The 24,684-nt window shown below is 39.1% G+C and overlaps 1 protein-coding gene across 2 annotated transcripts in view; it reads right to left on the reverse strand.

The window, feature by feature from the left end:
* Positions 1 to 23,973, reverse strand: part of EPS15 (epidermal growth factor receptor pathway substrate 15) — a 159,859-nt gene extending 135,886 nt beyond the window's left edge. Inside the window, exon 1 of one of the 2 annotated variants that reach the window (XM_079901716.1) lies at positions 23,766 to 23,973. In XM_079901716.1, the coding sequence (XP_079757842.1) occupies positions 23,766 to 23,798 (33 nt within the window). In that variant the 5' untranslated portion in view covers positions 23,799 to 23,973. The remainder of the gene's footprint in view (positions 1 to 23,765) is intronic. The other variant, XM_079901715.1, reaches the window with a different exon arrangement.
* Positions 23,974 to 24,684: the final 711 nt, after the last annotated feature.

Below are 24,684 nucleotides of genomic sequence, written 5' to 3' on the forward strand. Positions count from 1 at the left end.
AGCACAGAAGTAAGCAAGTCCCTTTTTCCTCAACCTCTTCTGAGAATGTTCCCTCCACCTCCCTACGTGAAATAACAGCTGGTCCTCTCCTGAAGAGAAAGCCTGACAGTCTTTTCTCAGAATGTTACCTCCAACCCCCTGCTCTAAATGAAATAATCTCTCACCTCCCTTGAAGCCCTCTCAAATGGCTGCTGTCCAGTTTTAACCTCCTGCCTATCTCAGGTTCTAGAAATGGGATTAAAACCCTCTTTGCTCACCTGTACAGCTTGTTCATATTATCTGTTTTAAAAACATAGAAAAAATAAAGCTCTACTCTTCTGAGGCTCTTCTCTTTTCAGCAAAATTACTGTCTCCCTTTCCTTATCACTGTTATATTTTAACCTCCTGGTCTCTCTACTTCACTCATCTAAGGCTTTGGCACATGGCTCATTGTCTTCCTCTCCACCCTAAACCTCCATCAAACTGAATGACTTCACCACGGATTTGGACAACCCATCCAACAATCTGGCTACTTACTTCCTTGACATCCTTAACACCAGTGGTCTCTCCAAAACAGAGTTATACAATGTACCATCAACGTGGATATATTATGGCCCAGTCATCCTGTTACTCTCATAGTAACATCACTCCTGGCCCTTTTACCGTTATCCAAAACTGCTCTATATCTCAAACCACTATTTCAAGCATCTTGTTCTCCAACCATAACCTTCTCTTTCAAGTTATCATCCTTTGACCTTTATAAGGCCTCTTATCCATGGAGCCTTTTATTTCGACTGTGATCCATCAGAGCGGACCGTCTCTTTGCTTTACTTTCCTCATCATTCAGTTTATATTTTACGGTGCATCATATCAATAAGCCTCTTGTCATTAACCTAAATTCCCTTGTTCCTCTTTTAGAACACACCAGGATAGCAAAACTCCAAACCTGGATGAACCCAACCATCCTCCTTCTTTAAGGCTGCCGCTAAAAAAGTCACTCAACAGGACACACTGATTTAACCATAAATTCATGATCACTGTGTTAGTTTGCTAGGGCTACCATAAAAAGGTACCACAAACAGTGGCTCTGGAGAACAGAAATTTATTGTCTCACGGTCTGGAGGCCAGACGTCCAAAAACAAGATGCTGGCAGGGCCACGCTCCCTCTGAAGGTACTAGGGAAGGATCTGCTCCAGTCTTCTCTCCTATTTCTGGTAGTTCCTTGGCATGTGACAGCTTAACTCCAATCTCCACATGACATTCTCCCTGTGTGTGTGTCTGTGTCCAAATTTCTCCTTTTGATGTGGACATCAGTGATTTTGGATTAGCAGCCCACCCTGCTCCAGTATGATCTCATCTTAACTAATTATATCTATAACAACTGTATTTCCAAATAAAGTCACATTCTGAGGTACTGGGAGGTTAGGACTTCAACATATAAATTGGGGGAGGGGGGACATAATTCAACCCGTAACAGTCAGTAACCTCAAATTTTTCTGCCAAACCTACTCTTTTTTTTTTTTTTTTGGCGGTACGTGGGCCTCTCACTGTTGTGGCCTCTCCCATTGTGCAGCACAGGCTCCGGACGCGCAGGCTCAGCGGCCATGGCTCACGGACCCAGCGGCTCCATGGCATGTGGGATCTTCCCGGACCAGGGCACGAACCCGTGTCCCCTGCATCGGCAGGCGGACTCTCAACCACTACGCCACCAGGGAAGCCCCAAACCTACTCTTCAACCCACTTTCCATAACAACTATTCCAAGGAGAAATGTGACTTGAGTCCAATCAGAGAAAATCACAGTTCTTTTGTGGGAGCTACCAGAAAAGGGGCTCTCTTTTCCAACAGATTTGGAGTTATAAAGTATACAAACCTGAAGTTTTAGTGCTCATTTTACTGCTATAATGGGAAAGCCTACCTGAGACTGGAGACAAGATATGAAGGAAAAACTGAGTAGTGGTATCACTGTGATGCTAACACATCTGAAGCCAGCTCTACTCCTGGACCTATCGATTACATAAACTAACATACTTCCTTTCCACTTAAGACAGTTAGAACTGCCATTTCCTATTACTTGCAAGAAAAAGTTCTGACGTAAGAATGAATAAAACTGGCTTATAAAGTGAGTTTTATACTTCTTGACTGGTACTTGGAGCCATATAGACCCAACCAAAGAATATAAACCAACAGAAATGTTTGCTATTTCAATTCTTTTCATATTATAGACCTAACATTTTCAAAAATATATCCACACAACCTTTTTTATCTCAAGTATAATTTGAAGTAAACACCATTTCCTAAATAAATCAATTTCTTAAAATGAATTGAGAAAACATTTTTTTCCATGTTTATTAGTTGTTCCATTTCTCCCTTCCAAAACAGAAAAGAATTTGGTAAAAAGAATTTTCATCAATGTAATAACTTACATAATATGAGAGGGCAAATCCTCAGAGATTACTGTTGACACCCAATTGAGCGGGATGATTAATAGGCCAGAACTAATCATATGATTAGTTAAGTTGACCTGTGCTAGCTGAAGGTAAACAAGCATGCTGAAATTTAATACAGACAAATGAAGAGTAGATTAGATAGGGAAAAAATATAAGCTTTGCACAAATGAGACAAAGAAAATTTTCACAGTTAATGGAGTTCCAAGAGACACAAAAGAATCAGTAATGAAATGTTGCTTTTAAAAAAGGCAAGTTAAATTATAAATTATGAACTTAAATACACTACATTTTAAAATCATATATACATAAACGTCATCATTTTACAGCTTCATAGTAAATAACATATATTGAATCCTTTTTGAGCATTTCCTATACACCAGGTACTAGTCTTAACCACTTTACCCATTGAGTCCATTTATCCTGACAAGGCACATACTATTATATCCATTTTACAGATGAGGAAAATGAGACATCAATAAGTTGAGTAGCTGACTCAAATTCCCATACCTATTTAAGAGTTGGCACCAGCATTCAAATCCAAGAAGTCTGATTGCAGGACTTGTGCTCTTAATTCTTAGGTTTGTTGCCTTTATTATCAATGTTTTTACCTTTACCATCATTTTACTAGCATCTTTCATATGCTAGTAAATGCTATGTATCATCTGAACCTCCATAACAGAGAGGTATTACCATATTTTCCAATTCTAAAACACCTTTAGTTGTAAGGGCCACCTTCTATTTAACACAACTTAATAACAAAATAAAGATAATTTAATAGAATAATTTTTTATTATTAACCCACAATTGCATACATTTATCCACCATTTTCCCTGTAGTATCACTATTGCACACATTTACCCACCATTTTCCCTCTTAATTAAACATTAAGTCAAAGCAATGTTTTGCAGTTTTCATTGTACAAGCCTTTCTCCCTCCTTGATTAAATTTATTCTTAAGTATTTTATTCTTTTTGATGGTACTATAAATGGAATTGTTTTCTTAATTTCCTTTCTGAATTGTTTACTTCTAGTGTATAAAAATACGGCTATGTGTTGATTTTGTATTCTGCAACTTTGCTAAGTTTGTTTGTCAGATCTAAAAGTGTGTTTGTGGAATCTTTAGGATTTTCTTCATATAAAAAAACATAACAGTATGGAGGCTCCTCAAAAAATTAAAAATAGAACTGCCATATGATCCATCAATCCCACTTCTTGGTGTTTATCCAAAAGAATTAATATTGGGTTATCAAAGAACCCATGTTCCAGAGATCTGCTATACAACACTGTGGTTATAGTTAACAACACTATACTATACACTTAAAATTTTGTTAAGGGGGTAGACCTCATGTTATTTACCACAATAATTTTTTTTTAATCATGTTATTGACAAATAATTTTACTTCTCCCTTTCTAATTTGAATGCCTTTTGTTTCTTTTTCTTGCCTAACTGCTCTGGCTAGAACTTCCTCTACTATGTTGAAAAGAAGTGGAAAAAGCAGGCATCCTCATCTTGCTCCTGATCATAGGGGAAAAGTTTTTAATCTTTCACCATTCAGTATGATGCTAGCTGTGGGTTTTTCATACATGAACTTTATCATGTTGAGGAAGTTCCCTTCTATTTCTAGTTAACTGAATACTTTAATCATGAAAGGGTGCTGAATTTTGTCAATGCATTTTCTGCATCAAGATAATTACAATTTTTTCCTTCATTCTATTAAAGTGGTGTATTGACCGACTTTCATATGATGAACCATCTTTGCAAGTGTTTCATTGTCTTTTCCTGGAAATAAACTGAAAAGCCAGGAAATATAAAGCATTTTTTTTCAGCCAAATTGAACCTTTGACTGAAAAATACTGTCAGCTTACCTATAACATAATGTGAAAAGATCTGCTGCATTTCAATCCATAGTTTAGTAAAATACTAGCAGTGTGTTACCTTCACCTATACACATTCCACCAATCTGTTATTTGGCCTACTTAGCAAACTCCTCTTTTAAATACTGCTCTGGGGGTTGTCTACTAATCATTCATGCAGACTCCGTAGAGAATTACCTTGACCAGAATCTGCAATTGCTTAACGTCTATCTGAAAGATAATAGGAACAAGAATTTCTACAGTGGAATTGGAAGAAGGGATAATTTTAGCACATGCGTACGGAGATAATACTCATCCAGTCTGTTAAAGACCTAAATGTAAGGCCAGACACTATAAAACTCTTAGAGGAAAACATAGGCAGAACACTCTATGACATAAATCACAGCAAGATCCTTTTTGACCCACCTCCTAGAGAAATGCAAATAAAAACAAAAATAAACAAATGGGACCTAATGAAACTTAAAACCTTTTACACAACAAAGAAAACCATAAACTAGATGAAAAGACAACCCTCAGAATGGGAGAAAATATTTGCAAACAAAGCAACTGACAAAGGATTAATCTCCAAAATATACAAGCAGCTCATGCAGCTCAACATCAAAAAAACAAACAATCCAATCCAAAAATGGGCAGAAGACCTAAATAGACATTTCTCCAAAGAAGACATACATATGGCCAACCAACACGTGAAAAGATGCTCAACATCACTAATCATTAGAGAAATGCAAATCAAAACCACACTGAGGTATCATACATGGTCAGAATGGCCATCATCAAAAAATCTAGAAACAATAAATGCTGGAGAGGGTGTGGAGAAAAGGGAACACTCCTGCACTGTTGGTGGGAATGTAAATTGATACAGCCACTATGGAGAACAGTATGGAGATTCTTTAAAAAAACTAAAAATAGAACTACCATATGACCCAGCAATCCCACTACTGGGCATGTACCCTGAGAAAACCATAATTCAAAAAGAGACATGTACCACAATGTTCACTGCAGCACAATTTACAATAGCCAGGACATGGAAACAACCTAAATGTCCACTGACAGATGAATGGATAAAGAAGATGTGGCACATATATACGATGGAATATTACTCCGCCATGAAAAGGAACGAAACTGAGTTATTTGTAGTGAAGTGGATGGACCTAGAGTCTGTCATACAGAGTGAAGGAAGTCAGAAAGAGAAAAACAAATACCGTATGCTAACACATATATATGGAATCTAGAAAAATGCTACTGATGAACCTAGTGGTAGGGCAGGAATAAAGATGCAGACATTGAGAACGGACTTAAGGACACAGCAGGGGAAAGGGAGGCTGGGACGTAGTGAGAGAGGAGCACTGACATATATATACTACCAAACGTAAAACAGATAGCTAGTGGGAAGCAGCTGCATGGCACAGGGAGATCAGCTCGGTGCTTTGTGACCTCCTAGAGGGGTGGGATAGGGAGGGTGGGAGGGAGGCTAAAGAGTGAGGGAATATGGGGATATATGTATGCATATAGCTGATTCACTTTTTTGTACAGCAGAAAGTAACACAACATTGTAAAGCAATTATACTCCAATAAAGATACATTTAAAAAAATACTCATCCAGTCTGAATTTCAAGTATTCTGTATAATTACTGGACCATATGTCTCAATTTCTAGTTAAGAAAATGTAACTCTATTTGGAGCACTTACATGAACATTGGTGCTGCTGAGGGAAAGCAGTTAGGAGGGTTAAGAATATCTAATATGATCTATTTTGCTTAAAGCTCCTAGTTCAGGGGCTATTGGAATATTATACAAATATGGTTTATGCTATATAGTCTACGTGATTCAGTAGAAGACTCAATGTATTAGCATACTAACATATCACTCATTCAAACAATTCCTGATATGTTACTATACTAGACGCTTCTGATACAGAGATGAACAAACAGCACAACTTCTTTGCCCTCCTGGACCTTAGTCTTAAGATAGAGGAAAAAAAGAGAGAAATTATAACACAATGGCTAAATACAAACATGTATTTGATGCACTAAAAGCTGACTGTCAGACAAACAAAAAAGTATTCAAATAAATTGTACTTACTATCATTATTACCAGGCAGAAACAAGTACAGAGAGAAATATACTGAGGAAATAAGAAGGCAAGAAACTTGGTTGTTCATTCATTACTCATTCACTTAGACATCTATTGTACATCTATACGCCTAGATAGTGGGAATAATAAAATTAGTATCAATAAGAAACCATCATCCCTGACATTGAGAACTCAGTCCAGTGGGAAAAAAAGACAGTAACAATTCATTGTAATAAGTACATCAAGAGGGAGCAAACACAGTTGCTATGGCATCAGTGACACCTAAGGGAGACATATGAAGAAAAGTCATGTCTGAATTACTTCATAACAAACTAAGAAAAAGCTGAGGAAGTCACTTACAAGTGACACCTAAACTAAACCATAAAGGAACCAGTCAAGCAACTGCAAAGAGCACTCCTATCTCAAGGCTCTTGTACTTGCTGCTCCCTCTACCTGGAACATCCCCACAGATATCAATTCATATGTCTCACTTCTTATTTCATTCAAATCTCTGATCAAATGTAACATCCTCATAGAGGCCTTTCTGACCACCCTATCTAAAGTGCCACCTTATGGCACTCTCTTCCCTAATCCTGTTCTATTGTTCTTCCTAGCTCTTATCACTATCTGACATATTTATTATCTATTTGTTTCTATTGGTCTCCCTGACTAGAAACATTAACCCATGGGGCCAGTGACTTGTCTTGCTCACTATGTAATGTCATAATACGGACACCAGTGCTTTGCAGATAGTAGGTACTGAGTATTTGTCAAATGAATGAAGCAAAGGAAAGGAATGAATTTCAGGTACAGCAAGAAACATATAGCAGAAAGTTATGACAAATGGACCATGGCTGGGTGCTCTTAACCAATAATAATTGTAATTGCAAGTATTTATATTTATTAAGGACTTACTATGGACCAGACACTATTCTCAGCACTTGTATTATCTCATCTAACTTTCACAATTCTATGGACACTCTTACACCTTACATATGAAGACTCTTAAACACAAAGAGATTAAATGACTTGCCCAAATTCACACAGCTAGCAAACGGCAGAACTAGAATTTCAAGCCATGCAGAACAATGCCAGAGCTCACTCTTTTAACCACTGCCCCTAAACACAGGAAACTGACAACCTCTCTGGGTTGTTTCCATGGAAGAAAGGGAAGGAGGGAGGGAATACCTACTATAAGCAGTCTTTGTGAATATTACATGCTTCATATATTTAAAACCCTATATGTATTACTCATTAGTAGCATTATTAGTTTTTTAAAATATGAACTACATTTACCATGCAAAAAGCTAAGTAATTCGTCATCCCTTGCACTTCTGATTCTGATTCAGAATAGGACCGGGCTGAGGTCTAAGAATTTACATTTCTAAGAAGTTCTCAGGTGACACTGATAGTACAGGACCACTCTCAAGAAACCCTGAGCTACATAACCAAAATGTGAATTAAACCCCTTTCAAATAATACTAGATTTCCTAAACAATCAATGGCTGAACTAGGCACCTTCAAAGTACTGAAAAAATAAATAAATAAGGGCTTCCCTGGTGGCGCAGTGGTTGAGAGTCTGCCTGCTAATGCAGGGGACACGGGCTCGTGCCCCGGTTCGGGGCGGATCCCGCGTGCCGCGGAGCGGCTGGGCCCGTGGGCCATGGCTGCTGGGCCTGCGCGCCCGGAGCCTGTGCTCCGCCGCGGGAGAGGCCACAACAGTGAGAGGCCCGCGTACCGCAAAAAAAATAATAAAAATAAAATAAATAAATAAATAAACACACACACACACACACACACACACACACACACACACACACACACACACACACGTATGCTTTCTCCCAAAGGTCAGGAACAAGACAATAATGTTCACTCTCGACACTTCTATGCAACATCGTACTGGAGGTTCTAGCCAGGGAAATTAGACAAGAACAAGAAATAAAAGGCACCCAGACTGGAAAAGAGGAGGTAAAACTATCTCTATTCACAGATGACATGCTCTAATATATAAAAATTCCCAAGAAATCTACTAAAAAACTATTAGAACTAACAAATGAGTTCAGGAAAGTTGCAAAATACAAAGACAATATACAAAAATTATTTGTATTTTTATATACTTGTAATATACAATGTAAAAATGCAATTAAGAAATCAATTCCATTCAAATAAGAATAAGTCAAAAAGAACAAAATATTTAAGAATAAATTTAACAAAGTACAAAACTCATACTCTAAAAAGTACAAGACATTGTTGAACAAAATTATATATATAAATGGAAAAAAATCCCATGTTCATGGGTCAGAAGACTTAACATTGTTAAGATAGCATTACTCCCACTAATCACAAAGTCAGTGCAATCTCTATGAGAATTCCAAATGACTTCTTTGTAGAAACTGGCAAGCTGATTCTAAAATTCATAAGGAATTGCAAGAAACATGGAATAGCCAAACATTCATGAAAAAGAAAAACAAAGTTAAAGGACTAGCACTTTCCAATTTCAAAACTTACTATAAAGCAACTGGAATCAAGACAGTGCTATACTACACATGGAGAGACATACAGATCAACGTTATAGAATTAAGAGTCCGGAAATAAACTCACGCATCTATGGCCAAATGATTTTTACAAGATCATTCAATGTGGAAAGAATAGTCTTTTCAATAAATGGTGCTGTGACAATCGTATATCCATGCAAAAGAATGTACTACCTTACATCATATACAAAAATTAACTTAAAACAGATCAAAGACCCAAGTGTAAAAGCTAAACTTATAAAACCCTTAGAAGAAAACATAGGGATAAATCTTCATGACTTGAGATTTGCCAAGGGATTCTTAAATATCACACAAAAAGCACAAGTAACAAAAGAAAAAAAATAACTTGGGGTCATAAATTTTGAAGTTTTGTACATCAAAGGACATTATCAAGAGAGTAAAAAACAATCCACAGAATGGGAGAAAATATTTGCACACCACCTATCTCTCTAGGAACTTTTATCTAGAATATATAAAGAACTCTCACAACTCAATAATAAAAAGACAAACAATGGGCAAAGGATGAGAATGGACATTTTTCCAGAGGAGATACACAAATGGCTGACAAGCATATGAAAAGGTGCTGGACATCATTCGTCATCAGGGAAATGCAAATCAAAACCACAATGAGATACTATTCCACACCCACTAGGATGGCCAGAATTGAACAATCAGATAGTAACAATTATTTGAGAGGATGTGGAGAAATCCTCATCCTCACACACTGCTGGTGGGAATATAAAATGGTACAGCTGCTTTGGAAATAGTCTGTCAGTTCCTCAAGCAATTAAACATAGAATTACTACATGACCTGATATATCCAGCAGAAATGAAAACACGTATCCACACAAAAACTTATACATGAACGTTTATAGCAGGATTATTTATAATAGCCAAAAGGTGGAAACAACCTAAATGCCCATCAATGGATAAACAAAATGTGGTTTAACAATAAAACTGAGTATTATTCGGCCATAAAAAGCAATGAAGTACTGATACTTGTTACACTTGGATAAACTTCAAAAACATTATGTTAAGTGAAAGAATCCAGCAACAAGAGTCCACGTATTATGTGATTACATTCATACAAAGTCCAGAATAGGAAAATCTATTGAGACAGAAAGTAGATTAGTGGTTGCTTAGGGCTGGGGGAAGCATGGAGGAGAAGGCATGATACCTAAAGGGTAAGAGATTACTTTTTCACGTGATACAAATGCTCTAATATTGACCGTGGTGATGGCTGCACACGACTATAAACAGACTAAAAACCACTGAATTGTACATTTTAAATGGATAAATTGTATAATATGTGAATCGTACATCAATATGGCTGTTTAAAAAGTAATTTTTTTTTTAATTTTAAAGAAATAGGACTTCCCTGGTAGCACAGTGGTTAAGAATCCACCTGCCAATGCAGGGGACAGGGGTTCGACCCCTGGTCCGGGAAGATCCCACATGCCACAGAGCAACTAAGCCCATGAGCCACAACACTGAGCCTGTGCTCTAAAGCCTGTGAGCCACAACTACTGAGCCCACGCACCACAACTACTGAAGCCCGAGCGCCCTAAAGCCCACGCACCACAACTACTGAGCCCACGCACCACAACTACTGAAGCCCACGCACTCCAGGGCCCGCGTGACTCAACTACTGAGCCTGTGTACCACAACTACTTAAGCCTGCGCACCTAGAGCCCATGCTCCGCCACAAGAGAAGCCACCGCAACGAGAAGCCCGCACACTGCAATGAAGAGTAGCTCCTACTCGCCGCAACTAGAGAAAGCCCACGCTCAGCAACGAAGACCCAACACAGCCAAAGAAAAAATAAAAAGAATGAAATAATAAGGCAGGAAGCTCAAAGAACATCTCTTAACAACTAAACAATTTTTAAACATTTTATAAATTCAGTACCTCTAGTAATTTTATTAAAAGTACTTGAGGATTGGAGCTTCCCTGGTGGCACAGTGGTTAAGAATCCGCCTGCCAATACAGGGAACATGGGTTCGAGCCTTGGTCCAGGAAGATCCCACATGCTGCAGAGCAACTAAGCCTGTGCATCACAACTACTGAGCCTGTGCTCTAGAGCCTGCGAGCCAAAACTACTGAGCCCGCGTGCTGCAACTACTGAAGCCCGCGTGCCCAGAGCCCGTGCCCCGCAACAAAAGAAGCTAGCGCAATGAGAAGCCCGTGCAGCACAATGAAGAGTAGCCCCCACTTACCGCAACTAGAGAAAGCCCACGCGCAGCAACCAAGACCCAACGCAACCAAAAATAAATTAAAATATATTTTTAAAGTATTAAAAAAACAAAAGTAGTTGATATGGCTCATATTTCTAAATGCAGATATAGTTCAAAAGATAATTAATTTTTTTGGTTAGGTTAAAGGAAAATAAGTCTTGTTTACCTCAATCTGTAAACACTAGTACTCGTAAAATGTCTGTACTAAAATAAGAAAGAAAGTAGCTGTAAAAAGCTATGAGGGGGCTTCCCTGATTGCGCAGTGGTTGGGAGTCCACCTGCCGATGCAGGGGACACGGGTTCGGGCCCCGGTCCGGGAAGATCCCACATGCCGCGGAGCGGCTGGGCCCGTAAGCTATGGTCGCTGAGCCTGCGCGTACGGAGCCTGTGCTCCGCGGCAGGAGAGGCCACAACAGTGAGAGGTCGCGAATCACACACACAAAAAAAAAGCTATGAGGGTATAAAAGAAAAAAACTGCCAAGCACAGAGACAAACCAGGACATTTCAGGCAAGTCTAGCTCAAAGTACAATCAACAGAGTTAAGTTTCTGAACTGTTCTAAAGTGCCAGATGGTCCCATCTACCCCCAGATCTTACATGGCCCTGCCTAAAAGTGTGCCAGAAAAAAACAAAGCAAAGAACAGAATGTAGAGAACAGACTAAGAATGAAAGCAACCTAGCCTGCAAAAAAAGAGGTATGCAAACTGAAATCATCCAATCTTCTTCAGGCTCACAACTTCTAATGCCAATTTCCCATGCTAAGTGAACTTTATAATCTTTAAATGGTCTTTGCAGCCAAATTAAATATACTCAACTTAATTCCTTCACAGTAGTTTTTTGAGATTATTGCTCTTGAGTAAATTACTGCTGCTGTCTGCTTTGCCATTCAAGATCTTATAAACTAAACGAAAATCACTCAAGTTTAACCTCAAAATTCAAAGGTATACACAGAAAAATAACTCAATTATGGTCAATACCATTTATAACTCTACAAAAAAGAATTCAGCAAATGGCATATCAAAGGTTGTTTGCAACAGCATTGATTATAATTGATATATAAATGATCTGTAGTCATTAGGGCTTGATTAACTATAAAACATCCAATCAATGAATATATTCTAAAGACATTAAAAAGATGCTATGCACAGGGAGATCAGCTCAATGCTTTGTGATGACCTAGAGGGGTGGGATAGGGAGGGTGGGAGGGAGGCTCAAGAGTGAGGGGATATGGGGATATATGTATACAGCTGATTCACTTTGTGGTACAGCAGAAACTAACACAACATTGTAAAGCAATTATACTCCAGTAAAGATGGAAAAAAAACAAACAAAAACGATGCTATGAAGACCACATAGAAAGAAAACACCTATATGTTAAGTTAAAAAAAATAAAACACAAAGCTATACGTATGTGTATATATGTATGTATGTGTGTGTATGTGTGTGAGAGAGAGACAGAGAGAATGCAAGAGAGAGGTTACAACAATGTTTAAAGAAAACATGTAAAGAGAAAAAAATGTAAAGAAAAAAACAAAAATTTAAAGAATGGGGTGGATGGTGATCCATGCTTTCCTTGCTATATTTCTGCATGTTACAAGTTTTTTTTGTTTGTTTGTTTTTTTTGGTTTGGTTTGGTTTGGTTTGGTTTGGTTTTTGCGGTACGCAGGTCTCTCACTGCTGCGGCCTCTCCCGTTGCGGAGCACAGGCTCCGGACGCACAGGCTCAGCGGCCATGGCTCACGGGCCTAGCCGCTCCGCGGCATGTGAGATCTTCCCGGACCAGGGCACGAACCCATGTCCCCTGCATCAGCAGGCAGACACTCAACCACTGTGCCACCAGGGAAGCCCTACAAGTTTTTTTAATCAGTGAAGAATTTTGGAAATAAAAAAAAATTTTAATAATATTCATATGAATTCTGTATATAAGTACCAATAATAATAACAGCACTGCTATTTACTTAATGTTTCTTACATTCCAACAATGTATATACATCATAGATAAGGAAAAGGAAGTCAGAGAGTTTAAGTAACTTGCCATGGTCACCCAGAGAGAGTACAAGTGGCAGAGGGAGAATTCAAATCCAGGTTTGTCTTGTACTAAGTCTAGTGTCCTTCCCACTATAAAAAATCATGATACTTTTATTATTTTACATACTATTTTAGAGCAGGTCAAAGATCCTTTCAGCCTAACCTTGAAACCCCTTCCTAATGTCTTGTGCTCTAGGTTAAAAATGCTTGCTTTATTACAAAGAAAAAGAGAATAAATTATAAGAAAATGGACATGATATTTCCCCAATGTGGACCTGATGCACCAAAATACAATTTGACTGGAATCAAATATTCCTATGGTTTTATGTTATCCTTTTAAATACAATTTAAAATGCTGGGACTTCCCTGGTGGTCCAGTGGTTGAGACTCCTCGCTCCCAATGCAGGGGGCCCGGGTTTGATCCCCGGTCTGGGAACTAGATCCTGCATGCCGCAACTAAGACCCAGTGGAGCCAAATAAGTAAATAAATAAATGTCATCCACAGTACCAATCTTGGACACTGTAAAACACTGAAAAAATTAAAAACTAAATTACCACAAAAAGTTTCATCATAAATCAGGATACTCCACAGCACCCAAGTGCCTTTCTTCTATCATCCTGTATCATAGTACTCATCACCCCAGAGTCAGTGTTTATCTCCCTAAAAGATTAAAAGGTACTTCAGTGCATGAACCTAGGTCTTATTCTCTTTGTATGTCCAAGACCTAACACGGTGGGGACACAGGAGGCATTCAGTAAATGTTTTCTGAAATAAAAGAGGGTGGACCAACAATAATGGAAGCACTTTTAATGCATGTAAGCTTCATATTTTTAGTATATGCATAATGATGTAACTGTGTTGTACCTAGTGAATACAAGATGGAATGAAGTTACCAATAATCCTTGGTATCAGTGATTTATGAAAATTTTAATTAAGTGTAACATTTCATAAAAATTAACAGCCCTATAAATAACTAAAATCTAGCTATTATAAACATTTGGCTAGTGATCGTAGTAGTAGTTGTTGTTGTTAATAGCTGCTACCATTTAAACTGATCCAAGACATTTATAAACATTTCACATATTCTTCACAACAAATCCTGCAAGTTAAGTTTATTTGCCATTTTATAGGTAAAAAAAGAAAGAGGCTAAGAAACTTGTTACACAATCAAACAAAAGATTGAAACCTAAGACATTCTGACTGCAAAGCCCGAGACTCCCATTTTTTCAACAATTTTTAATATCTGGAACACCAGAAATCCCCAGACCTAGCAGTTCTATTTTACTTAGTAAAACAGTTTGTTTTTTAGGGAAAATTTTCTCTGATACACAGTATGATCTTTAGTAATATGATACTGAAGGAACTCCAAGTCCAAACTACCACGTCCAAGAGACTATTAGCTTAAATGTAAATACTGACGTGACGTATACTAACCTAAATAGGCTTAGGTTTTCATAAGCAATAAATTCCTAGAGGTAGCAAAATGTAAAACTACTTTCTATCATGTCTACAAAAACCCTCCACTATAACTTGGTACAACAATCACTTTCTAGAGATGTGGTCTATGCAATGAAAAGTTGATTTTCACATAAGATGTTGCAGCCTAGAACATATGTTCAGTGATAACCAAGGAATGGCACCATTAATTAGTTCTGTCAGAGCTATTTTGCCCTCAGAAATACAGACTCGTTCAATTTATATAAGTTGTTTACACTACCTAGGTTATAACCCTGGCTCTAACACTTAGCAGTAGCTTGACCTTGAACAAGTTACTTCACCTGTGTGCCTAAGTTTTCTCTTTTTATAAAACAAGAATAATAAGGATGATCTGATTAACAGGTTGTAAGGATTATTGAAAACAGTGCCTGACAAATCATAAGTTCGCAATATGCATTAATTATTATTATCCCCAAACTGACCTCTTCTCTGTATCTCTCTCTCTCTCTCTCTTTCACACACACACACACACACACACACACACTCACACACAGATCCCACTGAGTAATTTGCTCCTTTTACGTAACAATAGAGGAATGTAATATCATGTGAATGTTCATTTTTATCCCTAAATTTGTCTGAAATATTGGCAATGGCTGTTTACAGGAAGCAGCATAGCAAATGTGCTTTAGAACAGATGTGCCCAGGTTCAAATCTCAAATCTACCACTTACAACACAACCCTGAGTAAGTAATGCAGAAGATTAATCCCTACTCGTAGAAAGGCTGTGAATATTAAGTGAAATAATATATGTAAATCACCTAAAAGTACCTACTGCTTAGTAGTTTACATAACATCAGTCCTCTTCCTTCTCAATAGTGGCATAAGAATGTTTTCCTTCCAGGATCTTTGCGTTAATATTTAGCCCACTAGATAGATGCTTCTTTTTGTTATATTCACTAGCTTGTTGTATTTTTTAGACTCCACGTATAAGTGCTATCATACAGTATTTGTCGTTCTCTGTCTGATTTATTTCACTTAGCATAATACCCTCCAAGTTCATCCATGTTGCTACAAATGGCAAAACTTCATTCTTTTTTATGGCTGAGTAATATTTCCATTGTATATATATACATACCACATTTTCTTTATCCAGTCACCTGTTGATAGACACAGGTTGCTTCCATATCTTGACAATTGTAAATAAAGTTGCTATGAACATTGGGGTGCATGTATATTTTCAAATTAGTGTTCTTGTGTTTTTTTGGATATATACCCAGGAATGGAATTGCTGGGTTACATGGTAGTTCTATTTTTAATTTTTTGAGAAACCTCCATACTGTTTTTCACAGTGGCTACATCAATTTACATCCAACAGTGTATGGAGGTTCCCTTTTCTCCACATCCTCACCAACATTTGTTATTTGTGTTCTTTTCTATGACAGTCATTCTGACAGGTGTGTGATATCTCATTATGGGTTTGATTTGCATTGTCCCTTATGATTAGCAACGTTGAGCATATTTTCATGTGCCTGTTGGCCATCTGCATGTCCTCTTTGCAAAAATGCCTATTTAGTTCTTCTGTCCACTTTCTAATCAGGTTGTTTTGTTTTGTTTTGTTTTTATTGCGGTACGCGGGTCTCTCACTGTTGTGGCCTCCCCCGTTGCGCAGCACAGGATCCGGACATGCAGGCTCAGCGGCCATGGCTCACGGGCCCAGCTGCTCCGCAGCATGTGGGATCCTCCCAGACCAGGGCACGAACCCGTGTCCCCTGCATCGGCAGGCGGACTCTCAACCACTGCCCCACCAGGGAAGCCCTGGTTGTTTTTTTGATGTTGAGTTATGAGCTATCTATATATGTTGGATATAAACCCCTTATCAGCCATATCATTTGCAAATATTTTCTCCCATTCAGTAGGTTGTTTTTTTGTTTCGTTGATGGTTTCCTTTGCTGTGCAAAAGCTTTATGTTTAATTAGGTCCATTTGTTTATTTTTGCTTTTATTTCCTTTGCTTTAGGAAACAGATCCAAAAAATGTTGCTACAATTTATGTCAAAGAATGTCCTGCCTATGTTTTCTTCTAGTAGTTTTATGGTTTTACATCTTACATTTAGGTCTTTAATCCATTTTTTGTATACGGTGTTAGAGAATGCTCTAATTTCATTCTTTTACATGTAGATGTCCAGTTTTCCCAGCACCATTTACTGAAGAGATTGCCTTTTCTCCATTGTATATTCTTGCCTCCTTTGTCATAGGTTCTGACCATAAGTGCATGGGTTTATTTCTGGGCTCTCTATTCTGTTCCATTGATCTATGTGTCTGTTTTTGTGCCAGTACCATACTGCTTTGATTACTGTAGCTTTGTAGTACCATTATTTTTTAATTGCACTTGCAATTATTAAAGCATTATTTATATCACAAAGTTTCTTATATTTCACTTCTATCTTACTTTTGTACAAAATATTAAAAAGCTCACATTTATGTGATAGGGAAGCACAGTGCATGAGGCCAACTTTCAACAAACATCATTATTATATACCAGGTTAACAATGACCAAACTTGATAATATACCATGTTGATGGGAAAAAGGCACAAACACTGTTGATGGTATAAGCTTTCTGAATGTAAACTGGCAGTATCTTTCCAAATTAAAAATATCCTTTGGCCCCAAATTATACCTACTAAAAATTAATACACATGTGCACAAAGATGTATAAAAGAATATTCACTGCAGCACTGTTGGTAACAACAGAAGATCACAAACAATATAAAAGTCCATCGTTAGGTGGCTAGTTAAATAAATTACAGTATATTCATATAAAGGAATATTCTCAAGTGTTGGAGATAATGAGGGAAATCTGTATGTGCTCGTATAGAACAATCTCCTAGATCAATTACACTAAATAATAATAAGCCACAAAATATGCAGCTTATTCAAAAGAAATATACATACACTCACACTATATATATAGCATATCTTATATGTGTGTTTGTGCATATATGTGTGTGTGTGTGTATATATATATATATATATATATATATATGTTTGCATCTACATCACAGACTATTGCTAGAAATACACACAAGAAACATCAAGAATGACTGCCTCTTGGAATGGGATTGAAGGCCAAGAGCAGGATGGAGACTATCACTGGTATGTGTGAATTTTTTTTTTTTTTTTTTTTGCGCGGTACGCGGGCCTCTCACTGCTGTGGCCTCTCCCGTTGCACAGGCTCCGGATGCGCAGGCTCAGCGGCCATGGCTCACGGGCCTAGCAGCTCCGCGGCATGTGGGATCTTCCCGGACCGGGGCACAAACCCATGTCCCATGCATCGGCAGGCGTACTCTTAACCACTGCGCCACCAGGGAAGCCCTGAACTTTTTTTTAACATAAGTTTTACAGTCGGTAAGTAAGAGAGCCAGCATAAACCTAAGTCAAAATTCTGAGCCTGACTATTCTCTAGTTTGAAATAATGATAATAATAGTCTACCTTACTGATTATTGTGAAGATCAAATGAGAGAGCATAAAATGCTTCGTAAATTATAAAGCAGCACACAAAATTATAAATTAGTCCTCTGACTGAATTCTCCAAGCCAATTGTAATAATAATTTTTATCATTCTTCTGGCCAATTTCTCTAAACCCAAAGACGGGAATGTTTAAGATGAAATGTGAATATAGATGCCATCTTAGAACACAAAGTTTTACTTAACATATAGCTATTTATTTTTTTAATTGAAGTATAGTTGATATCAATATTACATATAGTTATTGATTTCAATTTAAAAGGGTGAATTTTCAAAAAACTTGTCACACAGAAATGCTAAGTTGGCTGATTACAGAAGAAATACATGCTCACTGTTGAAAAGAAGGTAAGTAAAAATTATAACCATGCTATCATAAAATCTTGGTGTTTTTTTTCTTCCAGTCTTTTTTCTATGATGCTTAAGTGGATTAGATTATTTGTCTAAATAAAATGTTTCCACTGTACTGTAATACAGCATTCAAATTACAACATCCCTCAGATTAATAAAAATTTTTAATGAAGATATAATATTTTATCTTGTTGATGAGAGTTCCACTACTTTAAAATGAAATTTTAGTATATGGGTTTGCCTAACGAACTCTGCCTAGATTAATTTTTCATTTATTTCTACCAATTCTCCAAATTACCCAGACCTCTATCAATGGATCTTTCCCCCTCTCCCTCCCTACATACCTCCCTCTCCCATCCCTTCTCTCGCTTAAGCCATTTTACTGATTTTGGTTTCCAGAGTTCCAGTTTTATTAAGTCCAAAATTCACAAAACAAAGAAGCATATAACTGTGTTTAAAATTCCTTGAAGAGCAAGTAAAACACCTTAGATTGAGACCTTAAATTAGACTATTAGTGAGACAGGGGATTAGAACTATGATTCGTCACTAAATAAAGATGCTCAATCTTTTTCTACTACGTTAGTCTGTTATCATTGCTCTGTCTGCAAATAGAGTGAAAACAAAAGAATACACTCTATTGGACAAACCAACTGTTCCTAATTAATTTTAACTGTGACAGCTCCTCCCAAATGCTGAACATTCCAAGCCATTTTTGAAAACTGTTAAATACTGCTCAAGGAAACAAAGATTTCCTGAATATACTGGACTGTAACTGCAGGCAAAAAAGAAAAATATCATTATTGTGCCTTTCCCATAGTAGGAACTCAAATGATATGTCATGTTGAATAAATACTCCTTTTCTGCTTCTGAGAACATGTTATAATTTTCACACTCTGCCCTGTATTTACCATCATAACTGTTAAACCAGACTGCAACGGTGATACCCATATTAACACATACTGTCTACTTTAATGAAATTGAAAATAAACACCAAAAGCTTTAATTATGGGAGATTTTTTCCCTCCAATTTCCAAATTTTCTGTAATGCAGTTTTATCACTCTTGCAATTTAAAAAAAGCATTAAAAAAAAGTATCCTTATAGCATGTATTGTTTTTGATCAAATATTAAGACTTTTAATTAAGTCCCATTCTAAAGGCTTTTTTATTATTAAAAAAAAGAATCCTTGCTAAATTAAAACAAGAAAACTTCAGCATAAAGCTGAACTGATAGATGATTATTTAAAATACTCATATTATGCCATCTTTCAATAAAATAAAACCTTCCTCATCATCAAGAGCAGTACTTGTACGCCCACAATTGTACCGTCAAAAAGCCAGGAAAGGTACTGGAGATTCAGAGGCAAAAGATAATGCTTCCCTACTCAAGAAGTTTAGTACCTAATTAGGAAAACAAGGCAAATACTGGAGAAAAAGAATAAAAAATACAAGGGAGCAATGGATATGCCGAGCATGTAGTACACAGAGAAGTACAGTGGACAGATTTTGAAGTCGTACAGACTTTGGTTCAAATCTTAGATCTATCACTTACTAATTTATGCAAATTATTTCCCTCATTTGTAAAATGGAGTGTTAGGTTAAGTGAAGTAAAATTCTTGGCATACAGTAACACCCAAAGGGAAGCTAATAGTATTATTATCATTATTATCAGAGATACAGCCTTAAGGAAGAAATGGGCAATCAGCAAAGTTTAAAAAGAGGAAGCATTAATATCTTTCTGTAATCTACCACCATAAGCAAAAATCACAAGAGCTTTCTCACTCAAGTTTTACTTCTTATTGACAAGAATAGAATACCCAGAGAAGAAAACTAAAATTAAAAAACACTAAGGCTGGACTTCCCTGGTGGTGCAGTGGTTAAGAATCCGCCTGCCAATGCAGGGGACATGGGTTCGATCCCTGGGCCGGGAAGATCCCACATATTGCGAAGCAACTAAGCCCGTGAGCCACAACTACTGAGCCTGCGCTCTAGAGCCCACGAGCCACAACTACTGAAGCCCACGCACCTAGAGCCCCTGCTGCACAGCAAGAAAAGCCACCACAATGAGAAGCCCGTGCACTGAAACTAAGAATAGCCCCCGCTTGCTGCAACTAGAGGAAGCCTGCATGCAGCAACCAATACCCAACGCAGCCATAAACAAATAAGTAAATAAATTTATTTAAAAAAAAACCACTAAGGCTATATTGCACTAAAGTACCATAGGAAAGTCACCACTAGATTTCCAAATCATATAATATGATCTATAAAAAGAATGTTCTTTGGAAAGGTCCTTAGATCAGCTAATTCAAACTCTCCAACTAGAATGGAAGCTCCATGTTTTTTTTGTCTCCAAGCTCCAAGAACTGCCATCTAGTTTGTTCATTAGTATATCCTCAGCACCTAGAATAATTCCTAGTACATAATTAATGGTCAGTACATATTTGTTTAATGAATATTAAAACTAAGAAAACTGAGGCCTGGAGACTTAATGCCATACAGTTAGCTCCTGGAAGAGCTTGGAATGAAACTAATATTTCATTATTCTAATAGTCTATCCTGTCTAGAAGCTAGACCATGATAATTTACATAATTTATTTTGTTGGGTGGGGAACTGGAGGGTTGGTTGGCAGGCAGAAGAAAGAGGAAGGAAAGAGTAAACTAAAATATTTTTCAGGTGTTTTTCCCCCAACTGTCAGTTTTGCTTAGTTGATAAAGGCAAAAAAATATATACAAGACAATCCCAGTACAGTACATAGCACATAAAAGGTACTGAACAAACATTGGTTGAATGAATGAACCTACTCCAAAACCATTATCATCTTATGATCAGAGGCAGAAACTAACTTCAGCATCAGTTTAATCTTTGTAACTGTCATACAAACCTTCAGAATTTTCAGCCATTCATAAGACAAACAGTTACTAATCACTTTCTTCCAGATGGGCACTGAGGGAAACAGATGAGTTGAAAGATGTCCCTGCCCTGGAGGATCTCACTTGAGTATAGCTATGTCTAAATGTGTGTTGGGGCAGGGGGGTGATGGTGACATAAACAAATCAATAATGAATGTGAAACCAGGGTGCACTGTTATCTCAGTTTATTTGCCTCAAGCAGTTAAAAAATTAAATTAAAAAACACAAATCAGCAAAGTTTTTAAATAACAAGGAGGCACATTAGGGTATATTAACACTTGGGAAGTTTCTTTTTCCTGTGCCTTTACAATATACCTTATTGCCTCTTAATGTCTTAAAATCAAAATATTCTAAATTGACTTATTTGGCTATTCAATATAAATGAACCATCAGTGTTTGTTCTCTTACATGTAAAACAATGAAGGATAATACTCCTGATTCAGTATTTACTTTGTGTAGATGTTAATATTTAAATATATAACCACAAGAACATATTTAAATTACTTAACTGTCTATAAAATTGACAGAGCCTGAAGAAAATATCCAGAGATGATAGTAAATAGAAACTGAAAACATGGTCTTACCCAGGGAGAGAATAAAGTATGCACACAACTAAGAAGCAAATCTATAGAAGTCCTCAGGGGAACAAAATCTTCAAGAGGGGAGAACTCCCGCTGGAATTGGACAACAGAGCCAGAGAGCAACAGCCTGCCAACAGGATCTTGCTTAATGCATATCACTAACTAGACTATTAAAAAGTGAACACCCAAAAGTCAATGTTGCCATTCCCCGAATCTGAGTTTTCAGGAGGACCCTTCCAAAGAGATTCGCTACCAAGATTAAATCACCATTTTCCAAGTACTCTTCCCCAATATCTGCTTGTCAAAATAGGATAAGCAACACCAAATAAACTGGAAAAGAAACAGACTTCACTTATGAAGCTGAAAATTCCTGCAAGCTGAACTTAGTTATCTTACCGGAGGCACAAGTTATTAACATGATTCCTGGTTCCTGTGGAGAACATTTTTCACTCAATATCTCTATCCTGGAATGCTAGGCAAAAGACCCCCAAAGTCTCTTGATCCCAACACAGGAAACTCTCCCGCCCCAATGTATAGCCTATCCCAGTGTTCTGCCTTAGATGCCCTGACAAATCCAGGCCAAGGAGACTACAAGGTGGCGGGGAGATACTACAGGGCAGGCAGGAAGGCTGGGGTGGGCCCCAACGGAGAAGTCCATGGCCACCAGCTCTGCAGAGAACAGGCTGAGAAGGTGAGGTTGGGGTGAGATCTGGTCAAAAAAGCAGGAAGGGACTGACAGGTGCACATCCCCCTCACCATTCAGGACACCACAGGAAGATTACAATTGGCTTTCTTTACAGAGAGCGAGAAACAAGGCTCCCAGAGTGATGCTGAGCGGTTTTCTGGGAAGCACGAGGACTGACTCTGAAGGAAGCAGAATGGCAAGAGAAAAGACCCTGAGAACAGGTTTTGGTGAAGATTCCCCCAGTACACGTGACCTCTTACGTCCTTCCCAGCACCAAGACTGGTGGGACCATCACACCTGTTCAAGGATGTTTCCCTGTTTTCCGCTTGGACAGCGATAGAGAGCCCACCGGGTAGGAGTGGTAGCAGAACTGAGGAGGAAAAGACTGAATAGGGGGATCTGACCCAGCAGGAAACCTGATCAGGAGGGGAAGAGGCTGAATCCAGGAAGGGGCTAGCAAGGTAAGTACGCGCTCTGGTAGAATGAGACTTAGTGGAAGAGAGACTGACTGGAGAAAACTGCTGGAGAAGGGTTTTCGTCGGACTCCGCTGGGAAAAGGCCGGTTTAGAGAGGAAAGACTGGCTTGGAGGCAACCCTGAGCGCCTGGCTCAGGAAGGTGACTCTGCCTGTCCCGAGGGCGAGCCTCGAGTGGGACAAGGGCTGACCCGAGGATGAGGCTGATCCGCGAGAGCTCAACAGGAGCTCACCTGGGTGCTTCTGGCCTGGAAGGAGGAAACTTCCTGGGTGGGTGAAGCAGAACTGGAGTGAGAGGAGCGGGCACACACCAAGCGGGTCGGGGGGCACGGCGGGGTCGGGAGGAGAGGGCGCCGCGTGGGGCGGGGCTGCGGCGCCGACCGGCCGGGGCGGGGTCGCGGCTGCCGCGGCTGAGCTACCGTCTCGGGATGGCGTCCTCCCCCAGTCACACTCACACTCTCTCTCTCACACACACACACACACACACTCACACGCGCGCGCGCTCGCTCTCAGTATCGGCCGCCCCGCCAGGGGCAGAGAGAAACTGCCCAGGTCGGTGAACCATAGGACGGTGGGGGAGGGGGCCGGGGACACCGGCCGTCCGAGCCAGGCGGACTGGCGGGTGGCGTTACCTGTGTCAGAGAGAGCTGGGCCGCCGCAGCCATGGTGTTTCCATCATGCACGGGAGGGGAAGGAAGGACTGGCTGACGGGGGCTCGGGGCGGGGAAGAGGCGGAGGGAGCAGCCGGAGGCGAGGCCCGGGCGGGCAGGCGGGCGGGCGTCTCCCCTAACTTCGACAACTTCCCTCCTCTCGCCCGCCCCGCCCCGCCTGGCCCCGCCTGGCCCCGCCTGGCCCCGCCTGGCCCCGCCCTCTGGGCGCAGGCCGCGGCGGCGCCCAAATCCTGGCGCCGGAGTTTTTGTCGCCGGACTGGATCCTGCCGCTGGGGCCGCCTGAGAGAACCCGGCGCGGAGATGAAATTAAGCACGAGCTGTGGAGGCAGAGACAACTCCAGATTGTCCTGGGAACTTTAATCAAGTCACCTACCCACTCTAAGCTTCTAATTCGGAAGAATGGGGGAAATTATACCCAAAGTCCAAGTTGCTTGTGAGGACTAAATGAGATAACGATAGGAAATAATAGCGGTACTTTACATATGCCAGAATCTGTGCTGGATGCTTTATTTTTAAATTGTATAAGTGAAGGAACCGAGACATAAATAAGTTGTTCAAATGAGGAAACTGAAACACAAATATGTGTCATACGTAAGGTCATAAAGCTGATTAGATAGCTGGTGGATTAGCATCCAGGTCAGACTCCAATACTTTTCATTTTAACCATTGGCTATTAGGAGGTCATATCGAAAGAGAAGACTCTTAAATGAAAATCTAGGTGGGAAGGGGAAAGAATACTCTCCTAGCCCACTTGCTGCCTACCATATTCAGACTGTTCAATGAAAGAGCTCAGGGGCCTGCACCACTCCAACTCCTCCCTTAAGTCCACATGGCAAACCCCTCCTGCTTTCTCAAGACACAACTCAAGTATCACCTTTGC

The sequence above is a fragment of the Stenella coeruleoalba genome (assembly GCF_951394435.1).
Source record: "Stenella coeruleoalba genome assembly, chromosome: 1".
NCBI classification, from domain to species: Eukaryota; Metazoa; Chordata; class Mammalia; order Artiodactyla; family Delphinidae; genus Stenella; species Stenella coeruleoalba.